Source organism: Harmonia axyridis, chromosome 4, assembly GCF_914767665.1.
Source record: "Harmonia axyridis chromosome 4, icHarAxyr1.1, whole genome shotgun sequence".
Lineage (NCBI taxonomy): Eukaryota > Metazoa > Arthropoda > Insecta > Coleoptera > Coccinellidae > Harmonia > Harmonia axyridis.
This window is the reverse complement of record NC_059504.1, coordinates 25,171,664-25,194,474: the sequence shown is the minus strand read 5'-3', so window position 1 is coordinate 25,194,474 and position 22,811 is coordinate 25,171,664. Positions and strand designations below refer to the sequence as shown.

Genomic DNA, 22,811 nt, shown 5'->3' with positions numbered 1-22,811 from the left:
CTGACTTGAAAAAAATTGTTTACCTTTTCATTCATTGGGTAGGTGGGATCGCCTGCTACCTACTCAGCTTCAAAAATTTGACCTAACCCCCAAGGATATTTTTATCTGACGTGAAGGTGATCTTTAAATTTTAATATTTTTAATTTGAGGCTCCATAACTTTTCTAGCAATAACCTGCGACAAATATCAATTTTAAAAGACATTCCAACCATTAAGATATCATTTCAAATAAAAAAAAATATTTTCAGAAAAAAGTTAAAAAAACTCCAAGGCTCAACTTCGCGTAGCATTTAAAAAAATCTTGGAGGATAGGTCAAACCTTTGAGGCTGAGTAAGTACCAGATGGTCCCATCTATCTGTCTTATGTTCAAGTTCCATAGAACACCCTGTATAGGGTAAGCTTCTGACTTGTACATATATTTTAACAGTAGATTTTTGAGGTCAAAGGGGACAGTTTTTTCCTTTACCATTTTTTCCAATTCGATCTAAATGAAAAGATTTTAATTTTTCATAATAAGCTTTACCATCCTTGGATATCTGCACACTGATGTTTTTCCAAACATAATACGTATATATAATTCTAACCTTGGAAATGAGTTTCATAAAAATCAGAAGGAATTCGATTTTTCCATTCCATTTGTTGAACGAAGTATTATTCATTATACAATAAATGAGTTATCGCAATTTCGTTAGCCATAATAATAAATATTATTCTCTCAAATTTTATTATATTTTCAATAATAATAACGAATTCAGCTTTCAGCCTTTATTAGCCCTGATATTCATTTCCAATCATTTTTTATCCTTGTTTATTCCATTGCGTGCCAGAGTTGCCCATTTAACTTTTCATTTTCATATAAATAAATAAATAAATTTTATTCATCTGCGATCATTGCCAAATTGATAAACACAGAAAAACAACTGCAGAACACTATAGTGACAAAAAAGTTCCCTTCAGAATAATAAGCTACATATATCTAAAAATAGTCCAATAGTCCAATTGGAAAGTCCCCGGTCTGATGGCGGTGCTAGTATTAAATCCATATGATTTTTAGTTAGTACTAACCTTCAAACGATACGTGTCAAAATTTTACTGAGTTTCGACCATTAGTTGTGAATGTAGCTACTCGTTGTTTGAAAAAAAAAGGAAAAAAAAATTTCGTGTGCTGATAAAATATTGCCTTTTGAGGGGAAAAAATACAGTTCAAGCTAAATCTTGGCTTGATGAAGAGTTTCCGGGGTCTGCACTAGGAAAATCAACCATCATTGATTGGTATGCTAAGTTCAAACTTGGTGAAATGGGCACCGAAGACGGCGAACGCAGTGGACACCCAAAAGAGGCTGTCACCGACGAAAAAATCAAAAAAATTCACAAAATAATTTTGAATGACCATACAGTGAAGTTGATCGAGATAGCAGACATTGTGAAGATAGCATATGAACGTGTGCATCATATCATTCACGAATATTTATACATGAGAAAGCTGTGTGCAAAATGGGTGCCGCGCGAGCTCACAATCGATCAAAAGCAACCACTGAGTAATGTTTGAAGCTGTTTGAGTGCAAACCTGAATTCTTGCGTCGATATGTAACAATGGATGAAACATGGCTCCATCATTTCACTCCGGAGTCCGATAGACAGTCAGCTAAGCGGACTGCATACGATTAACCTAATCCAAAGCGAGGAAAAACACAACAGTCAGCTGGCAAGGTTATGACAGCAGTATTCTGGTATGCGCAAGGTATAATATTCATTGATTATCTCCAAAACGGCCTGACCATCAACAGCGATTATTATATAGCGTTATTGGGGGTCATTTAAAGGATGAAATCGTTAAAAAACGGCCCCATTTGAAGAAAAAAGGGTGCTGTTTCATCAAGACAATGCGTAGCGTCACAAATCAATGAAAACAATGGCAAAATTACATGAATTGGGCTTCGAATTGCTTCTGCATCCACCGTATTCGCCAGATCTGGCCTAACTAAGTCGGCTAGATCCCTTACCTATCATTCCATTTGCTTTATTCCTTAATTTTTAGACTCGACAACCTATCAAATATTCATTTCAGCCAAAGTAATCAATTTTTTGATTTCACAGTTAATTTTTTTTTTTAATTACTTCGAAACTACGCGTTACACGCGAATATAATTATATGAAAAATACTTCGATTGTTCAAAATGGTCAAATATTCAAAAATGAGCGTTCAACTTACTTTTAAGATTTGGGTTCATCAAATTTCTGGTATTTTTATTGAATTCAATGATATTTACAAGGAAACTGGAAGATGTGGATGGAATTTTGTGTTCGGTGAAGATTCATCACATCAATGAAAAATTATGTCTCAAAAATCATTTCCTTCGATAAAACCAGTTAGTTATATATAACTAAAAATTACATTTTTATGGATTTTCAATAGTCTCTATCTTTTCATTCTAGCCGAATCTGAAAAAATGGTTATAATAATGGTACTTATTACTTACCTAAGAAATTCATGATATGATGAAACATTTATAGCGGAATAAATAATTACGGAAATTATATTTCAAGGTTGTCAAAAAGTCTGTATTCCTTTCAGTGCATTTGGTGTCCAGCGTTCAATAGGTGTTCAAGTGGTGTAGACCGCCGTCGTCAAGAATGGATTATGAAAGGCTGTGACCAAACAAAAGTAAAAAACGTATCTTACTGTTCCCAGACAACCTCATATGACACAAATAAAGGCAGTACTGCCTATGTACATGACTCTAATGGTATGAATATTTACATGAATACTAATGGTTCAACTAGTCCCTTCAGTAAACAGTCAGATGCTATAACTGCTTCCCAACCAGATCAAATTGGAATGTCTGGAGTCTTAGCAATCATGATGTTATTATCAATGATTGTAGCCATCTCTATGTGGGTGTACTATGCCTATAGAAATCCTCATACTACTAGTGGTCAAATGTTGATAAGGGTAAGAGATTCCTTCATTGATGATTTCTCCATTCATTGAATATACAAAGTGTGTATAAAGTAAACAACAAAATTCATTACTCCTTTTATTTATTGAATGTTACGTTATTGAATATTTTCGATCAAAACTCTCGGACACATGAATTTTAGTTATGGCATATATTTATGCCATAATATTTTTTACTTATGACGTCATTTATTTTTACAAAGTGAAGTTATTTTCTTAAATTACTTTTATTATTAGCTAATTACCTGATTGTTGTGTAGAAAAATTGGTACCATAAATAACAAGTTTTTTCAGAAAATAACATGTACACTATGAGAGTTAGAAATGAAACTTCCATTGAAGAAAATCTTTTTAAATCAAAAAACAAACGAAATATAATGCAAATTTTTTCAAATTGTGCTATGTAAACCATTTGACACTGACATTTAAAACATTTGGTACATTTCGCTCATAGACATTCAGGAGTGATCTGCTTCCACTTCAGCGCGAATTCTTTGACGTAACTCTTCTAACTTATTTGGCCTATTAAAATAAAGCTTTGATTTTGAATGACTTCACAAAAAAAGTCTCTGACATCATCGAGAGATTTTTTTTGATCAATACCTGCAATTGAGCCGATATACTATCCCATTCAGGCAAAAAGTGGCTCTATTGAAAATATGATATTATTCAAAAAATTGGTGTCTTCATCGCAGCATAACATTTTAGTTCTTCGCAAAACTTCAAACGGCAGTCTGGATCATCCTCGTGCACAGAAACATGGATAGAGGAAGTATATGCAATTTTTACATGTTCCCAACATGGTTAGATTACGTTGTCAGATTGTGATATATTTTCAAATCCACAATTTTACTATATCATTATGAATGGATATTATATTGAATGAAATTAATTTATTTGAGTGATTCTCAATTAAATATGCAAATTTGAATATTTGGAATCCATCATTCTTCTTAATTGTCGAATTTATAAATAGCAGAATATTTATTATTAACATTAACCAGGAACAGTTGAAAAATCGCGGACACCAGCATTTTTATTGGCCTGTGTCATTAATATTATTATGTTAGAAAATTGCTTTATACTGTCTCTTTAATTTCAGTATCGACCAAGTCAGTGGAGATGGAAGAGAGGTGAGGCAAGGTACACAGCAGCTACTATCCACATGTAATTGATGATGAAATTAGAAAAAGGTTGTGCTTTTCATGAATCATTCCTTGAATGGAAAATATGGAATAACAATTAACTTGTGAGATTGGCTTGTAGGTTGTAGAAAAAATTATTTTCACAAGCACTTCATTTGTTGACTCGGTTCAAACTTGATGAATCAGTATATAAAGTTATCGCTCTTCAAAATTTTCATCATTTTACCATTGATTCATAAATGAATGACCTAAAAGCAATAAGATTATGGCCACAGTTGACTAATGTTGAGCCAAATCAATAACAAATAAGATTCTGTGATAGAAAAATTATCGTCCAAATTTTTGAGATTGTTTACGAATTTATCTCTACAGAGATTTGTAAATTATATTGATAGTTTACTAACTGTATGAATTAGTTCTTGATTGTATGTAAATAAGATATTTGCAGTTGTTCAAATTACAACAATTTTCACATGTTTCTGCCGACTTGAGAAGGCTTTAAATAATGGTTATGTAATTGTGAATTTTATATATTTACTATAATTTTTGACCAATGTAGTTGATTTTGTGATCTGATCATCAATTCTATATATGTAACATTAGGTAATTAAAGTAAACCGAATATTTATGGACTTCCTTCCAATGGATGCAATAGGTTTAAATGACATAATAGTTGTATACTTTTTGTTATAAAATTATACAGAGAAATTATATTTGCCTTGAACATCTTAAACATAATCATTATTGCAAGATTTTTAAAAAAATATGTATGTATCATTTTTAATGAGTTGAATATGAACAAAGTATCAACTAACATTCATTTACCTATAGCATATCAATGAAAAGAATATGATTAATTATAACTGTTGTATATTATAATTATAGCGGACTAATGCATAATAAAACTTATTTTGTAATATGATCACTTTGTATTGTTATAAATAAAAATATTGTTGTAGGGTTCTTTGGACGATTTCTAATATACCAATAGTCCAAAAAACCCTCAAACAACTAATACATCATCAACAATATCATTTCGATGTTGTTCCATCGATCTTTTTGGTTAATTTTACACTAGGCTGGTTTTTGTGTCTATTTTGACGCCTTTTTCATGTTTATTGCATTTTTGACAATTATCTGGCACTCCCACAATATTTTTTAGGACTAATCACAGAGTTGAAAACCTTGAAATCATTTTTGAGGATATTTTTATGTTTTGTTCATAAGTATTCAAGAGATATAGAGCTCATCTTCTGTAAGTAACAAAACATAAAGTGATATTAGAAAAAGCATAATTTATAACAATAAGCACTATAGATCCTAATTTGAGTTGAGTTGAATTCAATGGTCTAATAATACAAAAATCATCTATCTCTATTGTTAAGTGTACACTTTCTTAACAAACAAATCGTAAGGGTAGTTTTTTACTGCTTTCGAAAGAAGGTTTCAAATCTTTTATAGCACTACCATTTTTGGAACCAAAAAAGTATCTGCTGTCAGACAGTTCTAAAAGACATGATAACTCTTTAACGGAAAGACCTAGAATCTTCTGATTTCGTTAATGAGCGAAATCTGGACTGGGCTTCAATAAATATGGCAGTTGGAAATGTTGTTTTCCTGATTGTGTCGAAACTACCGATTTGATCAAAATGAAATATTACATTTAAATGTGAAATAACAATTTCATCAAGCTTCATGCAAAAATATCAGAGAAATATTTTAATAGAATAAAATATCTCTATTTTCTTCACAAACATATGTAATTACATTAGGAAGACATTGTCAACAAGTTTCGCATCAACATTTACAATAGTTGAAATATTCTGCAATTTATAAATTTAAAGATATTTCGTTTGAATTGCTTTTCATTGTTACATTCTATTTCTTTAGGCAAAGCATTATAAAATTTGATTGACATATACAATGGGCTTTCTTGTGATAAGGTCAAATAATACATATAGGTTTCGACTCTCTCAGTCAAGTTCATATTTAGGTAATCTTAAAATATTTCTTTGTGCTCATATAAATATAAGACATCGGTATATATACAACCCCGTTATTGTAAGCACATCATTTGACCAGAAAACACATCTGTAGGTTTTTCTATAGGCGGTGTGCGTATTTCTGAAATGAGACATCTGGTGATTACTTTCTGCAACTTTATTAGTAATACATTGGAGACTGTTTTGTGTGTAGCAATTTATAAATTATTGTGAAGTTTATTTAGAAGAACAATAGATATTCAAGCATCTTTCGGGTTTTTAAAAATCAACTTCAATCATTTCTCCAAAGGAAATTAAGAAAAAGGCAAAGGTTTGAAACAATCTGGTCATGTTACATCATTATAGAGCGGACTGGCTTCTTTATTCCTAAAGTAATGAGACAGGCTTTAGTGAATTTGCCAATATCGAAATTACGCAAGTAAGTTGGATAAAGCTGAGGATATTTAGAACTACAACATCAACAGCATTCCCATTATTCACTTACAAGGACAACGTCCTGAAGATCATCAAGTCTTAAAAAATATTTCTAGGTACCATATTTATATTTGTGTCAGCTAATAGTTCATCATACAAAAGTTTCAGAGAAAAAATTTCCATATTCAGGAAATAAGACTTGTAGATGTCAGTCAGACCCATCGCTGAAAGTTTCTCCTGATGGAGAGGCAGTGAAATTATTGGAAATCCATCGATTCATTTTTATCGGAATATTTCTAGTGAATTCAAATTCCCATAGAGGGTAAACTAAACTGCAGGATTACCCCCCCTTTATTTAAGTTTTCCACAGACACCCAAAATGTCAATAACTCCTGAATGAACCTTTATTTTTTTTGAATTCTTTGTTTCTGGTGATGTGATCAACATTAAATTTTGTAAGATGTATTATCTATTATTCTGAATCCAGAATTACACCCCCTAATTTTGTAGTTTTGAAATGATAAGAAAAACATATTATTAACTGCCATATTTGCGGAATTTCTAGGCGAATTTACAAACTAAACTGCGACATTCGTGATCTTAATCTACCCTAAATATGTCAAGTTTCTTGGTTGTTATCGTGTTTGCGGCACATAATTGAATTTGAACAAATATCGTTTGATGCCATTTCCGGTTCCCAATTATTAGAAAAACCAGACATTAATACTAAATGGTATACACTGGGATTCATAAAACTTTTATCGACCGATCAACTTGTTGATTGTTATTGTTGCCAACCTTCAATAATGAAGATACCTAAGGAAGACAAGTTTATAAATTTTCATTGGGTATTTGTGGTAAAATAAAAGCAAACAGAATTCAAAATTATTTTATCATTCAATTGAATACATAATGTACTATAACTTTCAATTTGAAAGTACCAATAAAAAAAAGATAATTCTTGAAAATGATTTTTTATTTTACAAGTACTTAAAACTATACTCCAGGAAAAAATCTCTCGGACATTTATGAATTTTTTAAATGATAACTATGCAGATCTACACACGACATTCTTCCAGATCAATGAGGGATATATTTACATTGGGGTGGATTCAAAATATATATATATAAATATAACTAATTCTCAATGGAACTATACAGAAAAAATAAATTAAAATTTTCGTTTATTCACATCCAACGATGTTGGCATTGTTTTAAAACTTAATTGCATACAACTATATTTACTTTTCACAAAGTACAATTCTTTATAAAATAATTGATTGCTAAAGTTGAGGAAATGATAAATCATTAAGTGGAATAAAAAAAAACATTCATATAATTTTAAATACCATCAAATTCTTATAATGTTTCTGTTATATATTCAATGCCAACATTGAATGTGCATGAAAATGTTCCCTACTTAAAAATAAGTAAAATTTGTTCTTTCTTGAAAAAGAATCGGAATTCTATCATTACTCAGAAATAAAAAAATTTAAAAGCACTCGGTGAGGAAAACAATTTCATTTACGTCTATTCGATTTAATCAATCATACCATCAAGAGGATTTATTAAAACAACTTGAATTTGGTCAAGTAAATATAATTACAATGATAATAAAATTGCCTACAAAATTACTGTCTATGAAAGAACAAATTCCATACAATTCAAATACATTCATTAAATAAAACTAAAAATTATATGCAACTTAAAACCGATAATCAGGTCCAGCCATATCGATGGCCCACCTGAACTTGTCTCTCTGAGTTTTGTTGTATATCTTTTCTATGGGGACATTATATTTTTTGCACCAGGCCACACTGATCCTAGGATCCAGATAATTCAACTTGGAAGTACCTAAGGCTATGGTTTTGTTCTCATCACGGTCAGTTTCTTGAATTTCCAGTTTGCTCAACTGTTCCTTCAGTCTTTCAAGCATTTTCTTTTTTTTGTCATAAACCACCTTCTCTTTCACACTTCCATTGTTGGCGTCTCTCTTGGCGTCTTTAACCTGCCTTTCTGCATCCTTAATAGCATCTCTCTTGGCATCAATTTTTTCTTTAAGTTTTTCCATACTTTTTTGATGACCTTTAGGGACTGAACGTTGATGGTTACAGAGAATAGCAACAGCTCTGTTGGCTCTATTGTATGATAAAATTTTTTCAGCTACTGTATCATCTTCATTCGTGAGAAGATCAAGCTGTTGTTGTAGTGTATAAGAGGCGTTGTAGGTACGGAAGACTTTAGCTGTTAGTCCTTCCATAAGTTCGTTCAAATGCTTATTTAATATACTAGTATTCAGGCGATCAAACAAATCATCACCAGGGTTTTTGTTTTCCATAAACAACTGTAAGTTCTTGAACACTCTCTTTTCTACTGGAACTTCATTGTAATACCTAATAGAATCTTTACCGAGAAAATCAAAAACTACAACGTATTCTTTGTCATCCTTTTTTTCATGAAGTTCTATGTGCTCGAAACGTAAAGAACAGCAACCAACAGTGTCTGCCTGATCTTCATCTTTTTCATTACCTGCCCTCAAAGCTAATTTATCGATAAAGTAGAGGGCAACAGCTCGTTGTCTTACTCTCATTTCTTTAGATTTCCAATCTTCCTTATATTCCTTTCTTATTTTGTCTATGCAACTATATAAACGCCTGGCAGTTTCGTATTTCTGCATATCTTTTTCCCCCTTCAGTTTAGAACTAGGATTCAACATGATGTATTTGACCTGATTTTGAACATTTTCTGTCCATGAAGCTAACCATGTTACCTGTGGGTCATGCCGTACTTCCTTCCATCTGTGGCCAGGTGGAGGTTCAGGAACTACAGAGTCCTTACTACAATTGATTATGATATCTTCTGCCTCAACTCTTCTCTTCAATTTACCCATCTTAGGATGTTCCCCTCTTCCTAAAGAGAAAAATATTTAGTAAGAAAAATCCAAATTACATAATAATATAAAAATGTGTTTATAAAAAAATACATATTATAATCTACCTCTAAACAAACCCGGAGGTTCAATCTTGAAGTTTCCGATTTTCTCCTTGTGCCCATCAATGGTACAGAAACCATACTCCTTAACTAAAGCCTCGTTCTTTTCTTTCAATGCTAACTTTTCCTCTTTGGTACGATTTCTGTTCTTTTCTGCTTGGTCCATGAAGAAAGCATGCATTTGTTTAAAATTACATTTGCTTAAGTCTGTTATTTTAGCCCTTTCTTTTTCAGTCATGAGCTTTCTCCAATCTTTGAAGAAATTTGTATTGAAAATTTCTTTAGAAGTATAATCGTGATCCAACATTCTAGCATAAAAACCTGCAATTTCTTCAGCTGGTTCAGATAATTTCATCTCTTCTCCATCATAGAAGAACTTCACATTCGATGGCAAAGGTTCATAATCTGGGGCGAAAACAGGTCCTCTATGTTCTAAGAAGGACCATTTGGTGCCATCATCTTTTTTTTCTTCTTCCCACCTAGGAAATAATCCATATTAAATTGGAATCATTCTTACAGAAAAACTGGAATTTTCAAAATCACAAAATTTACTTTATCTAAATTCCATCATTCTCCTATATTTTACAAACAAATTACCTTATAACATTTACTCGGTGTCTAAAATTTAAATCAACTATTTCTTTTTCTAAGTTGCAGAGCTTATGAACATTTATTTGTTTTTCAAGTGCATGGACTTCTGATAAACTAACCTCTTTTTGTTGCTTTACATGAGAGGCAAAACGGTAACAATTTTTCATCTTTATAACGTTTTTGTATGTTAACCATAATGATCTAATTAACATTCCTCCCTGAACTCAACAATAAAAAAAATATCAACAAGAGCGATAATCTACCGTAAAAGAAAATGCGGCCATATTGGAATAATAATAAACGAATTGCGCATCTCTTGACGTCACATAATAGTGGCGGCAAATTTAAAATGTGGAGGACGTTAGATGTACAAGGGCAATCGGAAACTATCTAGCTTCACAAAGATCAAAAGTAGAGATAACAAGCGACGAGAAATCATAATATTTTGTGCGATTGATATATTTAAATGTTATTTTCCATTCCAATAGAGCCAAGCCAAAAAATATATTCACCATTGAGTTTAGATCAGAGGAAATATTTTCAATTTAACTTTATTATTATATATTTTCAATAGTATTTCAATAGTTAAATTATTCAAAAGAGGATTATATCTTAATATATACGCATTTATTATGAAAAATTTTTCCAAATTTTCCTCTAAAAATTTTCACAAAATGAACCAATTTATTTCAAAATTATTAGATTGAGAATTTTCAGTGGTTGATGACATCACGTAAATCGTATTGTTTTTATAGAATGTATGAAATGTTCACAGATTAGACTAAAGATTGACCAAACTTTCATTTCCATATAACAAGCTATTGAAAAAACAAATGAAAAACTACGTAAATTAAACATTTGGGAAATAGTTTGTCTGCAAAAACTCAAATTTTAGTACAATATTATATGTAAAATAAATAAATAGGTGTATTCAAGGCAAATGACCTGAGTCCTTCGGCCCAAGACTTTATGTAATTTTTGAATTATTCCAACATTCACTTGCTATAAGCATTTCATTGAAAACCCATTTCCAATAATTATTATACATAAAAAAACTTAAAAATAAATATACAAATTAAATCAACTTTGAATCACAGACAGCATCCTGAATTGATGACAATAGGACAAGCAAGTATCCACAGATTTGTAAACACTTTGAAGAGTAACAAGAAGTATTTAGTTGGTATCAAAATTTTTGTGACGTCATGCCATTGTTAAAATAAATACACCATACCAAGACTTCATTAGTAGATCAAAACTAAATCTTTGAAACTATTTTCTGCTCAAAATTCATAAAAAGTACTCACCATTTCCAAACTTCCTGTTCTTCCTCTTCCTTCTTTTTTCTACCTTTCTTAGGACCATCTTCGTTTGTTTCAGTTTTTACGGAAGTCTTTGGCTTTTCTTTTTTCATAGCTTTGGTGGCTGGTGGTGGTTTTTTCTTTTTCTTGGCATCTTCGAAGTAATCATCCTCTTCATCACTTTCTATTTTCCTTTTTTTCTTTTCTTTTTTAACTGGTTTTAAATCCTCTTCATCATCGTCACTAAAAATTTGGGTCTTCTTTTTATCTTTTTTCTTAGGAGCATAATCTTCTTCATCATCATCACTCATGACTTTCTTCTTCTTCTTTTTTTCCTCAATTTTAGGTTTTTTTCTTATTGACAGGGGTACATCCTCCTCATCATCGTCAGAGTCTTCAAGTTTACGTTTTGTGTTTGACATACGAGAGGACTAAAAAAAATTTCGATAGTTTATATTTGTGCTATTGAGTATTTAATTTTCATGTTGAAATGAATATCCCGACAAGAAAACATGCGGAATAAAATTTAATATAATATTAATTATATATTAGTAAATATGAAGTGTAAAACCTAGTGTGCAGGATACATTGTAAATTAAAAAAAAAAGATATTTCCTTTACTTCATGAAATAAATTAATAAAAAAAAACTCCAGAATGAAATATTTTATCCCCGGAGTTGAACATAATACATATAGAAAAAAAAACAAGAATTTATTTCTGGATGTAATATGATTTAAAGGACAGCTTTGCAGGTTTCCTATTCAATTTAATAAACATCAAGTTCTTTTCTACAATCAAAAAACAAAATTATATGCCTCTTAAGCATAAACAACAATTCTTTTCCTGAAACAACATATATTATCAATTTCAAAATTAAAGGGCAAACAAAACTCAAGATTTAAAATTTCATATCAATATCAAATATATGAGCTTAATATTTCGGAAGTTGAACATTTTCACCACAAACAACAGAACATACCAGGCAAGAACCTTTTTGGTGACAAATTTATTGTTCCTGGATTGATATCCATGAATATTTGAAAATAAAGATGAGTTGATTTTTGTTGAAGTGTTGAGACACTTTATCTTACTTTTCTGTTCATGATAAATTTAAAGAAATGGCAGACTATCTTCGACGAATTGAAAGATACTTTAGAAGGGAGAAAACCTGTTTATATATTCAAATTTAAAAACAATAAATGTGCTGCCGAAATGATCCTTACCGATAAATCATAAATTCTAAAGTTTATTAATTGGAAATGATGAATCGGATGCAGCTTAATCACAGAAATATATTCATCTACAATCTACACATATACAACAGCACAACACAAAACCTACCAAATGGCCTTTGTTGTGGAAAGAACTCCTCTGAAATGTGTAATACATAATTCATCACAAAATTCGAGGAGCAATTATACATATAAATTTTATAAAATTTACAGTGTAGACTGTTACATACCAAAGGAATGTCTTCATCTGAATCTTCTTCAGGTTCTTCCTTAATCTCAGACTTTGTATCTTCGAAGTCAGGCTCATTTTTGCTGAACTGGGACATGCTATAATCACAACTGCTAGCTTGAGAAAGATTTACATTATCAGGCTCATCTTGTGAATCAGGTTCATCCTTAATATCAACGTCTTCCTTAATACTTAGCTTATAATCGTCATCATCATCCATAGATTCATTATTGATTGAATCTTCTGCTGCTGAATCTAATTCTCTTTTTGGTTCAAATATCTCTTCTTTTTGCTCCTCTGTAAAGAAAAAAATAATCTTTGTGAAATAGTGATATTTGATACAAATATATAGTCAAAAATTTTGAAACGAATGAAAATTTAAAGTTTACCTACAACTCTGAGAATAAATGCAATATATTGTTTTGTTGGCATTAGCTATATTATTCTCAGTTTAATAATGGAGGATAATATTTTAATTCAAAAATAGTCGATTTTGCCGTTTTCCCCATTCAATTAGTAATACAATTTTGAATAGAGATACTTATTAGTAAAAGTATTCACTACTACTAATTTATATTAATTTAAGTATAAAAAAACAAGTGTTGAAATGGAAAGAAAAATTGTAGCACTTTGAGATCACTCGAATTCATAGCACTCAAACAGTAATCAGTTTAATTTTTTTAAAGTCAATACTTTTTTATAATGAGATTCACAACAATGTATGCAGTAAACAAAGAGAAAATTGTCTATAATTTTCTAAATATAACCTTAATTGGATTTTTTCAACTCAGTTTCATATAATAACAGTCAACAACATCATATCAAAACAACACAAGTTACTAGAATTTTACTTTGAATATATCCAATGATATAAATCTAAACTCACCTATTTTCTCCTTTTTCTCTTTTTTTTCCTTTTCTTTAGAACTAGAATGTCTATCTTTGTCTTTGTCTCTGTGCTTGTCCTTTGAGCTGCTATGTCTGGATCTCTCCTTATCCTTTGACGAGCTATGCTTACTCCTATCCCGGTCTTTTTCTCTTTCTTTATCCTTGTCCCGATGTTCTTTATCACGACTGGATGACTTGTGGTCCTTATCATGGGAACTCTTATGCTCTTTATCCTTATCTTTTCGTTCTTTATCCCTTGATGAAGATGAAGAATGTTTTTTGTCATCCCGGTGTTTATCCTTATCCCGATACCTATCTTTATCACTCTTTTCCTTGTCTTTATCCCTACTTGAAGATTTGTGAGAGCTATGACGATCTTTATCTTTTGAACTAGAATGTTTATCTTTATCCCTACTGGAACTTTTATGGTCTTTACTTCTATGCTTATCCCTGTCTTTATCCCTTTCCCTATCTTTGTCTTTATGCTTACTTTTATGCTCTGATCTTTCACTTTTGTGCTTATCTGAAGAGTAACCGTTCAATCCATTCATGTGATTTTTGCTTGAATTATCAAAGCTTGAATCCTGCAATAAAAACGTGCTTTTCAATAATTTCAAAAATTTTCATTAAAGTTAACTGAAAATATTAAAGTAATACTTAAAGAATCACTTGATTTAATGAAATGCTTTGAATTTTCGTAATAATAAACATTTAATGTAGTTTGAAACCACAATACTTCACTATACGTGGTGGGACTTAGAATCTGACGCCATGTTGGGACTTAGAAAATTTTCGGTTGCGTTATGAAATGTTCAAGCGAACTTACTCTATAATGAAATATGATTATAATTCATCGAATTCAACTAAAAGAGTTCAAAAAATAAATACAAAATATGTACTTACCGACTTCAAAACTTCTCCATTTGTTGAATTTTCAGCGTCCATAATGTCCAAGCAATAAAATTTCAGCCCGCGAACACAACAACACAGACAGAAGTCCTTTTCTTGACTGACAGAATACAGCACAGAATTCAAGTTAGAAGAGAATTTGTAGTTACCGAATCATCGAACAGGTTGCAAGTATGCGTCTAGATATACTGCGCAGTCGCTGAGTAAAGAAGCCATTCACCTCTAACAGCGGGAATTTCAAATTAACTGAGCATTATTTTTGGGATGAAAATGAATCACTATTGGAAACATTTTTCGATATGAATATTCCAATGGAATTATCGAACCATAGATGTCTAACACAAATAACAGTTCAACTGAAATTGAAAATCATCCATTTTCTAAGGATAATCATAGACTAACTAAACGGAGAATAGATGAGACACTAGTAGAACAAGCTTCAACGCCATCTGTTTTTGTAGAACATTACTAATTCGTGAAAAAAGCTCAATTGAAAAAGGAATCTGTATCGTAAAGCTGCCTCAAAAAGAATTCTGTAGTGCACCTTTTGAATAGGTAGGTACACCCATATACAAGAGGCAAAAAGTTTTTTGAAATTCAAATTCCAAAAGGAAATCAGAAATGGATTCGTGCAAGTTATCGATGAGTGAGGAAATTTATTTTCATGAAAATAATACCTGCAACGAACTTTCATCTGATTTTCTTTTGGAATCGAGAAATGAGGATAAATAATCAAATTCTGGATAGAATAAAAATTTATTAACTGAAATATCACCAATTAAAAATACAGATTTATTTCATGAATATCTAATCAATAAACTAATAATTGCATTGAAAACATTCTCAAAAACTAAAAATAATGAATTCAATAATACAAAATATGAGTATTTATACCTACTATAAAGCTCCTTCAGTTAATAACCTGGCAAATCAATTGAGGGCAAAGAACCTTTTTTCAGCTTTCCATTGCTTTCCAAACAATCAGTATGAAAATGGCACTGGCATATTCTAACATGCTTAATTTGATATTTCTCCAATTCCAAAAGTTTCCTATTGCCGATGCGCTCAAGCCACACTTTTCGAATTTTCTCATCGGTAGTGATGGCATATCTACGAAAATAAAATAAATATATTCTTTTTATAGGTACTGCAAATCTTGTGTTGACGTTAAAAAGTTTTCAATTGGGTTTTGAATTCATATTTTATAATTACCTTCTTGCATCTCGATTTTCACATCCAATAACACAGCACGTCTTCACTCTTGCAGGCATATCGAAATTTATTATATTTCAAAAAAAAAAGTGTCAAACAACTCCTTGTGTCAGTTGACATTTCAAAGGTTTTTTGATAATAATGATTATACATTATACTTACTATTTTCATACATCTCCCCACACAAGCTGCATATAAACCTGGAGACTTTCCTCCCAATAGACCGTAACGTGTATGGGAGCCACTATTCACGAGTGATCTCCATGAATGCAACGACATCTAACTATCAAATTGAAAATAATTTTTTCGTGTATTAGTGTCCTCCTCCGACAGATGGCGCGGAATATACGAGTGGCTCATCTATTTTTTTAGTTTGTCTATGAGGATAATCAATATTGAATCAGAAAGAAATTTTTAGTGATCAGGCTCAATGAGGAAATTCTAGGAATTCTCAAGCCTTTTTATTTTATATTTGGAACTGATTTATCATGGACGAGTTCGGAAAGTCAGCGCTGTGGAATGCGCATTGAGTGCGTTGTCAAAAAAGCGTTCGTAAATTACCGATTGAAGCATGTGATTTATTTTGAAAATTCTTTTGTATTTCAAATTAACAGGTCAATGTCAAAAGGATTACTGATAAAACATTCAACAATCAAATCATGATTCTTCACGCCTATGCGTAGGTACTAACGGCTATCGGCTAGCTCGATTATGATTGGCGACACTAAACACCCATCTCACATGTATTTGGGATCGAGCACATGTTTATTTTCGCGGTAGTTCCTCCTTTCTTCCGTAGGTAGCGCTATTTAATAAAATGGTCATATTTCCATAGAAATAGTACTGATCAACAAGACACATAACTTCGCGCTTAGTAGGAAATACGTTTTTCTAATTTATGAATTCCACTTAAAACCACTAAACTTCACACAATGTGCCCACAACCATATCCGAACTTCTGCTTTTATCTAAAAAATTTATGACAAATTTAAATTGTTAAATTGATTAGACCATTTGCAGCTAGACTAGCTCTATTCGTCCATAAAAAAAAGCTACCATTTCTTCATTTAACCAATTAATTCAATAAAAGGAATCAAACTTAATATAAAAATATTCATAATAATTCTTAAACCAAGTTCACGATTTATTATTATTATCAATTTTGATGATACCATAACCTCTTCAAACTCAAAATCTACGGTTTATATTTGCCATTGCTTTCAAGAACCGAACGAAACCTTCCTTGCAATAATATTGGCGCTCGATTTAAGACCACAAAAAAAAGGTTGCAGCGATTTTCTTTGTTAATATGAAAATTCATATAGACGCATCAAATAATAATAATAATACAATAATATAGATAAAAAGTCTATGGGAAATCGGATATTGGAGAGATATGGAGGAACAAATGGAATTTGATGTAAGCGACATAGGAAACGATGCGCAAATCAAGTACTGGAAGTACTGGAAAAATCCTTTAAATCCAAGTTCGCTGATCATTTCAAGGTAATCAGTTTTATTTTAAACTTCTTCCAGAGTGAGTGATGTGGACACCAGTATTTCTGAAATAGCATCTTACCAATGGCAAAACTCTAACATCTATAATTTCTAGGGCAAAACTATCGAACGTTTCCAATGATTTTCCAAGAATCAATGTAGAAAAATTTGATGAATTGCGATAATATTATTTTAGATTAATAGTTTCCCTGATTATATGTCCTTATTGTCATGCATAAGGAAATGATTATTAGAACTACTAAAGGATTTTTAATGATTGGTATAGAGCCAATTATAATATTGAACGTTTTTCCATCAAATGGTTGTAACTGAGGACAACAAACGAAAGCACAAAAAGTACCTACCTACTGAATTGTTAGTAATAATTCATACCTTCAAAACACTGATGATTGCTCAATAAAGATGTTCCGAAGCCATCATAAATTTTAGTATTATTAATATTTTCTAATAAACTTTGCACATCGAGAAAGCGTTCCTTACAAATCAATAAATTTTGAGACAGCATTTTGAAATAAAAACTGAAAATTTTCAACTGAAGAATAAAATAACTAACATTTCAGACTGCACGATCACAAAATGTCAGTTCAAAAAAATTAAATATGAAATATCTATGATATGAACTCATTATAGTCAAACTTTTTGATTATCATGAATGAAATTAGGTGCTAGAGAAGTACATTTGGGTATTGTCTTTTTTATATTTTATTGGATTTAATTTTTTTCATCAACAACTTTAATTTTTGAAAGAGCCGAAAGGTCATTTTCTGTCTTTTAGATTCTACAAAACCAAATTAATAAACTCTACAGATGTAAAGGCTCAAGTACTCGAGGCGAGTTTACAACTTCGGATTCATAAAGAATCCTCGAAATTGTGCAGAGTCACCTCTCCACGATGGTGTGAGAGGATGTGTCTTGGACAGAGATTGCTGGATAGCCCAACTGGTGAGTTCACCAGCGATCTCGGGACGAAACCACAGAATATAGAGGTATTAATCATAGACCTTATATCAATGTGATATTATGATATCATATGTGATATTAGGTCTATGGTATTAATACCTCTCTATTCTGTGACGAAACACTGTAATCCCTAGAAAGAAGGCCCAGTTACGTCATTTGCCTCGAGAAAGCCTCGTCAACATATAATATCAATTATCAATATGAGGCATAAAACGATGAAAAACTGTCAGCCAAAAAACGAATCTTGGGATCATTCAAAAGGGCACCAGCTTTTGTGATGGTATCCGATTGTATGGAGGATGATTGTATATGTTCTCCATACAGCCGACAAGGGCTTCTCTGTTTTCATAAACAGTGTTAACAGTTCTAATTTTAAAATTACATCTTGAAGTAGTTGCATTTGGGACTATACTTCCAACGACCTCATCTAGAAACTCGTTGTTCTCAACAACGTTCTCAAGTGCTTCCATCTGAACTTGCACTGTTTGGAGTTGAAATCATAGCTTCAGCTTTCCATCGCTGATGCTATAATTTTCCAGTGTCGTTCTTGATGGAACAACTGCACTCGAACTTGCTTTCATTGGCCTTATACACTGTGTCCGTAAAGTATGGAAAAAATTCATTTTTAGCTAAACAGACCATTTTAAGAAATAATCCTGAAACACGTCGATTTTTTATTTCAATTTACCGTATTTCAAAATAATAATCTAAATATACTATTCTAATTACTTTCGAGTAATGTACCCTGTACCAATTGGAATCAACATGTGATACATTTTTGGAATCAGCTCAGCTAGAGTAATCGGAAAATTGAGACAAAATGGGGGTGTTCCATAAAGAAAAAGACGATGACTTAATTACTCAAAAGTAATTCACCCTGCATATTAGATTATTATTTTAAAATACGGTAAATTAAAATCAAAAATCGACGTGTTTCAGGATTATTTCTTAAAATGGTCTGTTTAGCTAAAAATTAATTTGTTCCATACTTTACGGACACAGTGTATAGTTCGATTAGTTTCATTATGGCAACATCAGACCATGTGCATTTTGATGAGGTACCTATCTTTTGAAGTTTTAGGATAAGTTTGCAATAATGCATGACCTGACATAATCCCATTATTTCGCCCGATTTAGTTACCTCAAAAATTTCTCCACTACCTTTGAAATAATGAATATTAATACAAATATTACTCATTACATTTCCGCTTTTCTATACCTATACCTTTATTTTTCAGAATAATGGTTTCAAATCCAATATGAATCATTTCGTATTCCCTTATTGCGACTGAATTTTTAACTATAAATTAGGCTATTTAAATTTCAAACAAAATAATAATAATAATGACGTCAGAACTGTACTGGGAGTAATTGAGATACAGGTTTTAAATTTCAAATTTTACCTTCTCAAGATATTTAACTTAAATTGGCATAGATATTCCAATTCAAAGTTTTCATCATGTGATATCCTAATTCTGAATTCAAATCTACAGGGTGAATTTTTTCTGGAAGGGTGCCCGCTTCTTTCCTCCAGAATAATTTTTTTTGTGAACCACTGGTAGTTTAGAAAAATTTCAAAAGAAACTCTGGTTCAGTACTACACTTTTTTAATTTTTTGGGATAATGGTATTATTACTATCATAATACTTAGGTGTAGATCTCGATTCTAGATTAAACTTTCATAAACACATAGATCAAACTCTAGGTCGGGCCTACGCAATGAATACCTTATTCTATACGCTTTAATGTGTAGAAAAAGTAAATTAAACAGAGAATATACAAAAACTTCCATAATAAGACCCATCATAACATATGCCGCTCCAATATGGTGTCACCTAAAACCGACACCCTTAAAGTCACTTCAACTATTTCAAAATAAAATACTTCGATTGATAATAATTTATAAAAACAGATCACGCGTATCACCGAACTCCACGAATTGGTATGAGAGTATGTTGACAAAATATCATCAACATTTTACGAAAAACTTAATTATGCGAGCGATTCCTACGAGGAAAATCACTAGTATAGAATCCGACACAACAACAAAAACTTGAACAATAAGCATAATATTCCGTCTTACAAAAATCTGCCGATTTTCACGCAGCATGTTTGAACTGTGTACATTTTGTAAACAGTTTCTTTCTATTTTCTTGAGCAGGTTTTTTATTTTTATTTTCCTGTATATAACTAAACACATTTAAATCATCCTTGTAGAAAACTTTTTAAAAACTTTATGTCCTATTTTTATGAAAACTGTAGTAAAGCAAAAAATAATTGCCGGAACTATCAATTGTACCTATATAATTAACTTTAAAACTATTGTAAAAAATATCTTGTATGAAAAACGTGTAAATAAATTCTTCTTTCTTTCTTTCAAGAGCTTCTGAGAGAAATTAACGAATTAAATGAAATTTATTGTAACATATCTCAACTCCTATCTCTCATAAGAGAACTAAAATATTCGCTAAAAAATAGTAGGTACTTCTCCCATGGAAAAAATTCTAAATAAATAATTTAGCCCAAAAATATGAATTATAAAAATAGAAAGAAGAATATCAACATTTTATCATGGAATTTCAATGGCATCAGAAACAAAATTAACGAATTGTAAATATTTACGAACGAAAACAAAATTGATATATTATATGTATTCAAGAATCAAAATCAAACGGAGGTCTTCTGATTTATTATAAAAAACATCTAACCCCAATCCAAATAGTAACGAGTACCGAAAATTTAGGAAGTCAGGCCATTAAAATTGAGGATTTTACAATAGTAAATATTTACAATGATCATAAATCTATCAACCCTAATGGCGCCAGGTCATAAAACTCCCATTACAGGCGACTTCAATAGCCGTAATACCCAGACAAACAAATAATGCTACAAAATTTTCTGAGAAATTCAAACTATATGTATGTTCTGAACTATACTCAAAATTCATATACTTTCTATACAACAAGAAACGCAAATCCTTCAACAATAGATCTGATGCTTGCAAAGAACTTGTCGATAAGGGAACCTTTTGCAATCAACGACCTTGATTCAGAGTTCAGATTCAGACCATCATCTACCTGTATGTTCGATAATTTCAAATTCCATTTCTTTCAAGACCATTCACAAACAAAAAATTATATCTACTCAACTGACTGGAAAAAATTTAAAAAAAAAAAAAAATTCAACCACTATATTAAGTTGAATCATCAAATCAATTCCATACCTGAAATAGATAAAGCTGTTAAAAATCTCACAATATAAGAGAACTCATTCGAAATAGAAACAGAATCCGAAAACGCCTTTAAAGTAATTTCGACAATAATCTTCATCAAAAATACAAGGAAGCAGTCAACTTGATAAGATCGTCATTATCTTCTTTAAAAAATAAAAGATGGGAAGACTTTACTAGAAATTTGCATAATTTTAGCTATTAGTGGAAGTGGATCAAATCACTGAAACTCAGAGATAGTCCTCGTAAAATTCCACCCCTCCAGAGTAACCAGTTCTCCTATTCAAAGACAAGGATAAAGCAGATCATATAGCCGTGTCATACGCGGAAACCCACGACACCACGAAATCCCTCTCAAATACAAACTCTGGAATAGGCTTCATTGATTTTTGAGAAAATGGCTTCGCTAACTTTATAGGTCGTATAAACGAACCAGGTTACCTGAATTATTGAAAATGACTTGTACCACTCTGAAATTATCGGCGATATACGGACCAATGACCATACCCTTATTCTACATGATTACCATTTGTTACAGAAATTTGCATGGTTTACATTAAAAAAAAACACAATTTTGCATTATAATTTCAAAACTAATTGCAATAAAAAACAAAATGATAACACCAATGGATTCTACTGAAAAAAGTGCCTGTAGAATGTTTTTGCTTCATGTTTATAGCATCAATAATAAAGAAGTAATGGAAATTTTCATTTCACGCCATCTTCCAATATTCTCTTATAGCTTGAAAACAGTTGAATTGAATTTATTAGGTTACAGTTTTGACCAAATTAATTATCTCGAAAAAATACCCATCTGGTCAAACTGAATTGTATTGTAGAATCCTGAAATGAATATTCATGCGAAATATTGTAGGGATCATATCATTTGGATATTTGAATAATTTATAAATATCGAGAGAGAAAAAAAAAGTATGCATTTGTTATCTATTTGCTTCCCGGAAAAAAATTGTGAAGTGATTGTGTTGAAAGCATCACGTCAATTTCTCTTTTCATGGAGTAGGCCAGAAACAAAATTGTTGAAAAATTGAATATATACTTGTTTGAACAAGCGCCCCAAATTTAGATATTTCTTTTACTTGATCAAGCTACAGTCTGGAAAAACAATTGTCTTTTTTTGAATTGTTGAAGTTAATGCTTCTTATTATTTTAAATATTATTTTTTCTTTGAACTGGGTATGTACTAATAAAAAAATATTCAAAATCACAA

At 31.2% G+C, this 22,811-nt stretch overlaps 2 protein-coding genes across 4 annotated transcripts in view; one reads left to right on the top strand and one right to left on the bottom strand.

Moving 5' to 3' along the window:
* LOC123679025 (plexin domain-containing protein 2) overlaps nucleotides 1-5,027 on the top strand; it is a 45,764-nt gene extending 40,737 nt beyond the window's left edge. The window contains exons 9-10 of the mRNA XM_045616340.1: nucleotides 2,577-2,954; nucleotides 4,063-5,027. Of these exons, the coding sequence (XP_045472296.1) occupies nucleotides 2,577-2,954; nucleotides 4,063-4,131 (447 nt within the window). The 3' untranslated portion in view covers nucleotides 4,132-5,027. The remainder of the gene's footprint in view (nucleotides 1-2,576; nucleotides 2,955-4,062) is intronic.
* Nucleotides 5,028-7,397: 2,370 nt separating this feature from the next.
* Nucleotides 7,398-17,958, bottom strand: LOC123679023 (DNA topoisomerase I, mitochondrial). Of its 3 annotated transcripts, XM_045616334.1 has the most exons (8): nucleotides 17,767-17,781; nucleotides 14,659-14,886; nucleotides 13,754-14,339; nucleotides 12,869-13,164; nucleotides 12,748-12,777; nucleotides 11,412-11,836; nucleotides 9,520-9,992; nucleotides 7,398-9,432 (listed from the first exon to the last, which is right to left on the bottom strand). In XM_045616334.1, the coding sequence occupies exons 2-8, from the start codon at nucleotides 14,698-14,700 to the stop codon at nucleotides 8,228-8,230; spliced, it is 3,057 nt and encodes a 1,018-aa protein (XP_045472290.1). In that variant the 5' UTR covers nucleotides 14,701-14,886; nucleotides 17,767-17,781; the 3' UTR covers nucleotides 7,398-8,227. The 3 variants fall into 3 exon arrangements, with proteins under 3 accessions (XP_045472290.1, XP_045472292.1, XP_045472291.1); XM_045616336.1 differs by lacking the exons at nucleotides 13,754-14,339; nucleotides 14,659-14,886 and having other exon boundaries at nucleotides 17,767-17,958; XM_045616335.1 differs by lacking the exons at nucleotides 12,748-12,777; nucleotides 17,767-17,781.
* Between the last annotated feature and the right edge of the window lie 4,853 nt (nucleotides 17,959-22,811).

Bases quoted from the DNA above. Each gene is read 5' to 3' on its own strand.
- LOC123679023 (XM_045616334.1), bottom strand. From the start codon at position 14,700: ATGGACGCTGAAAATTCAACAAATGGAGAAGTTTTGAAGTCG. The intron at 13,165-13,753 runs GTGAGTTTAGAT...TTTTCTTTACAG, and splicing joins AGAGAAAAAGGAGAAAATAG to AGGAGCAAAAAGAAGAGATA. The intron at 9,993-11,411 runs GTGAGTACTTTT...ATTATTTCCTAG, and splicing joins GAACAGGAAGTTTGGAAATG to GTGGGAAGAAGAAAAAAAAG.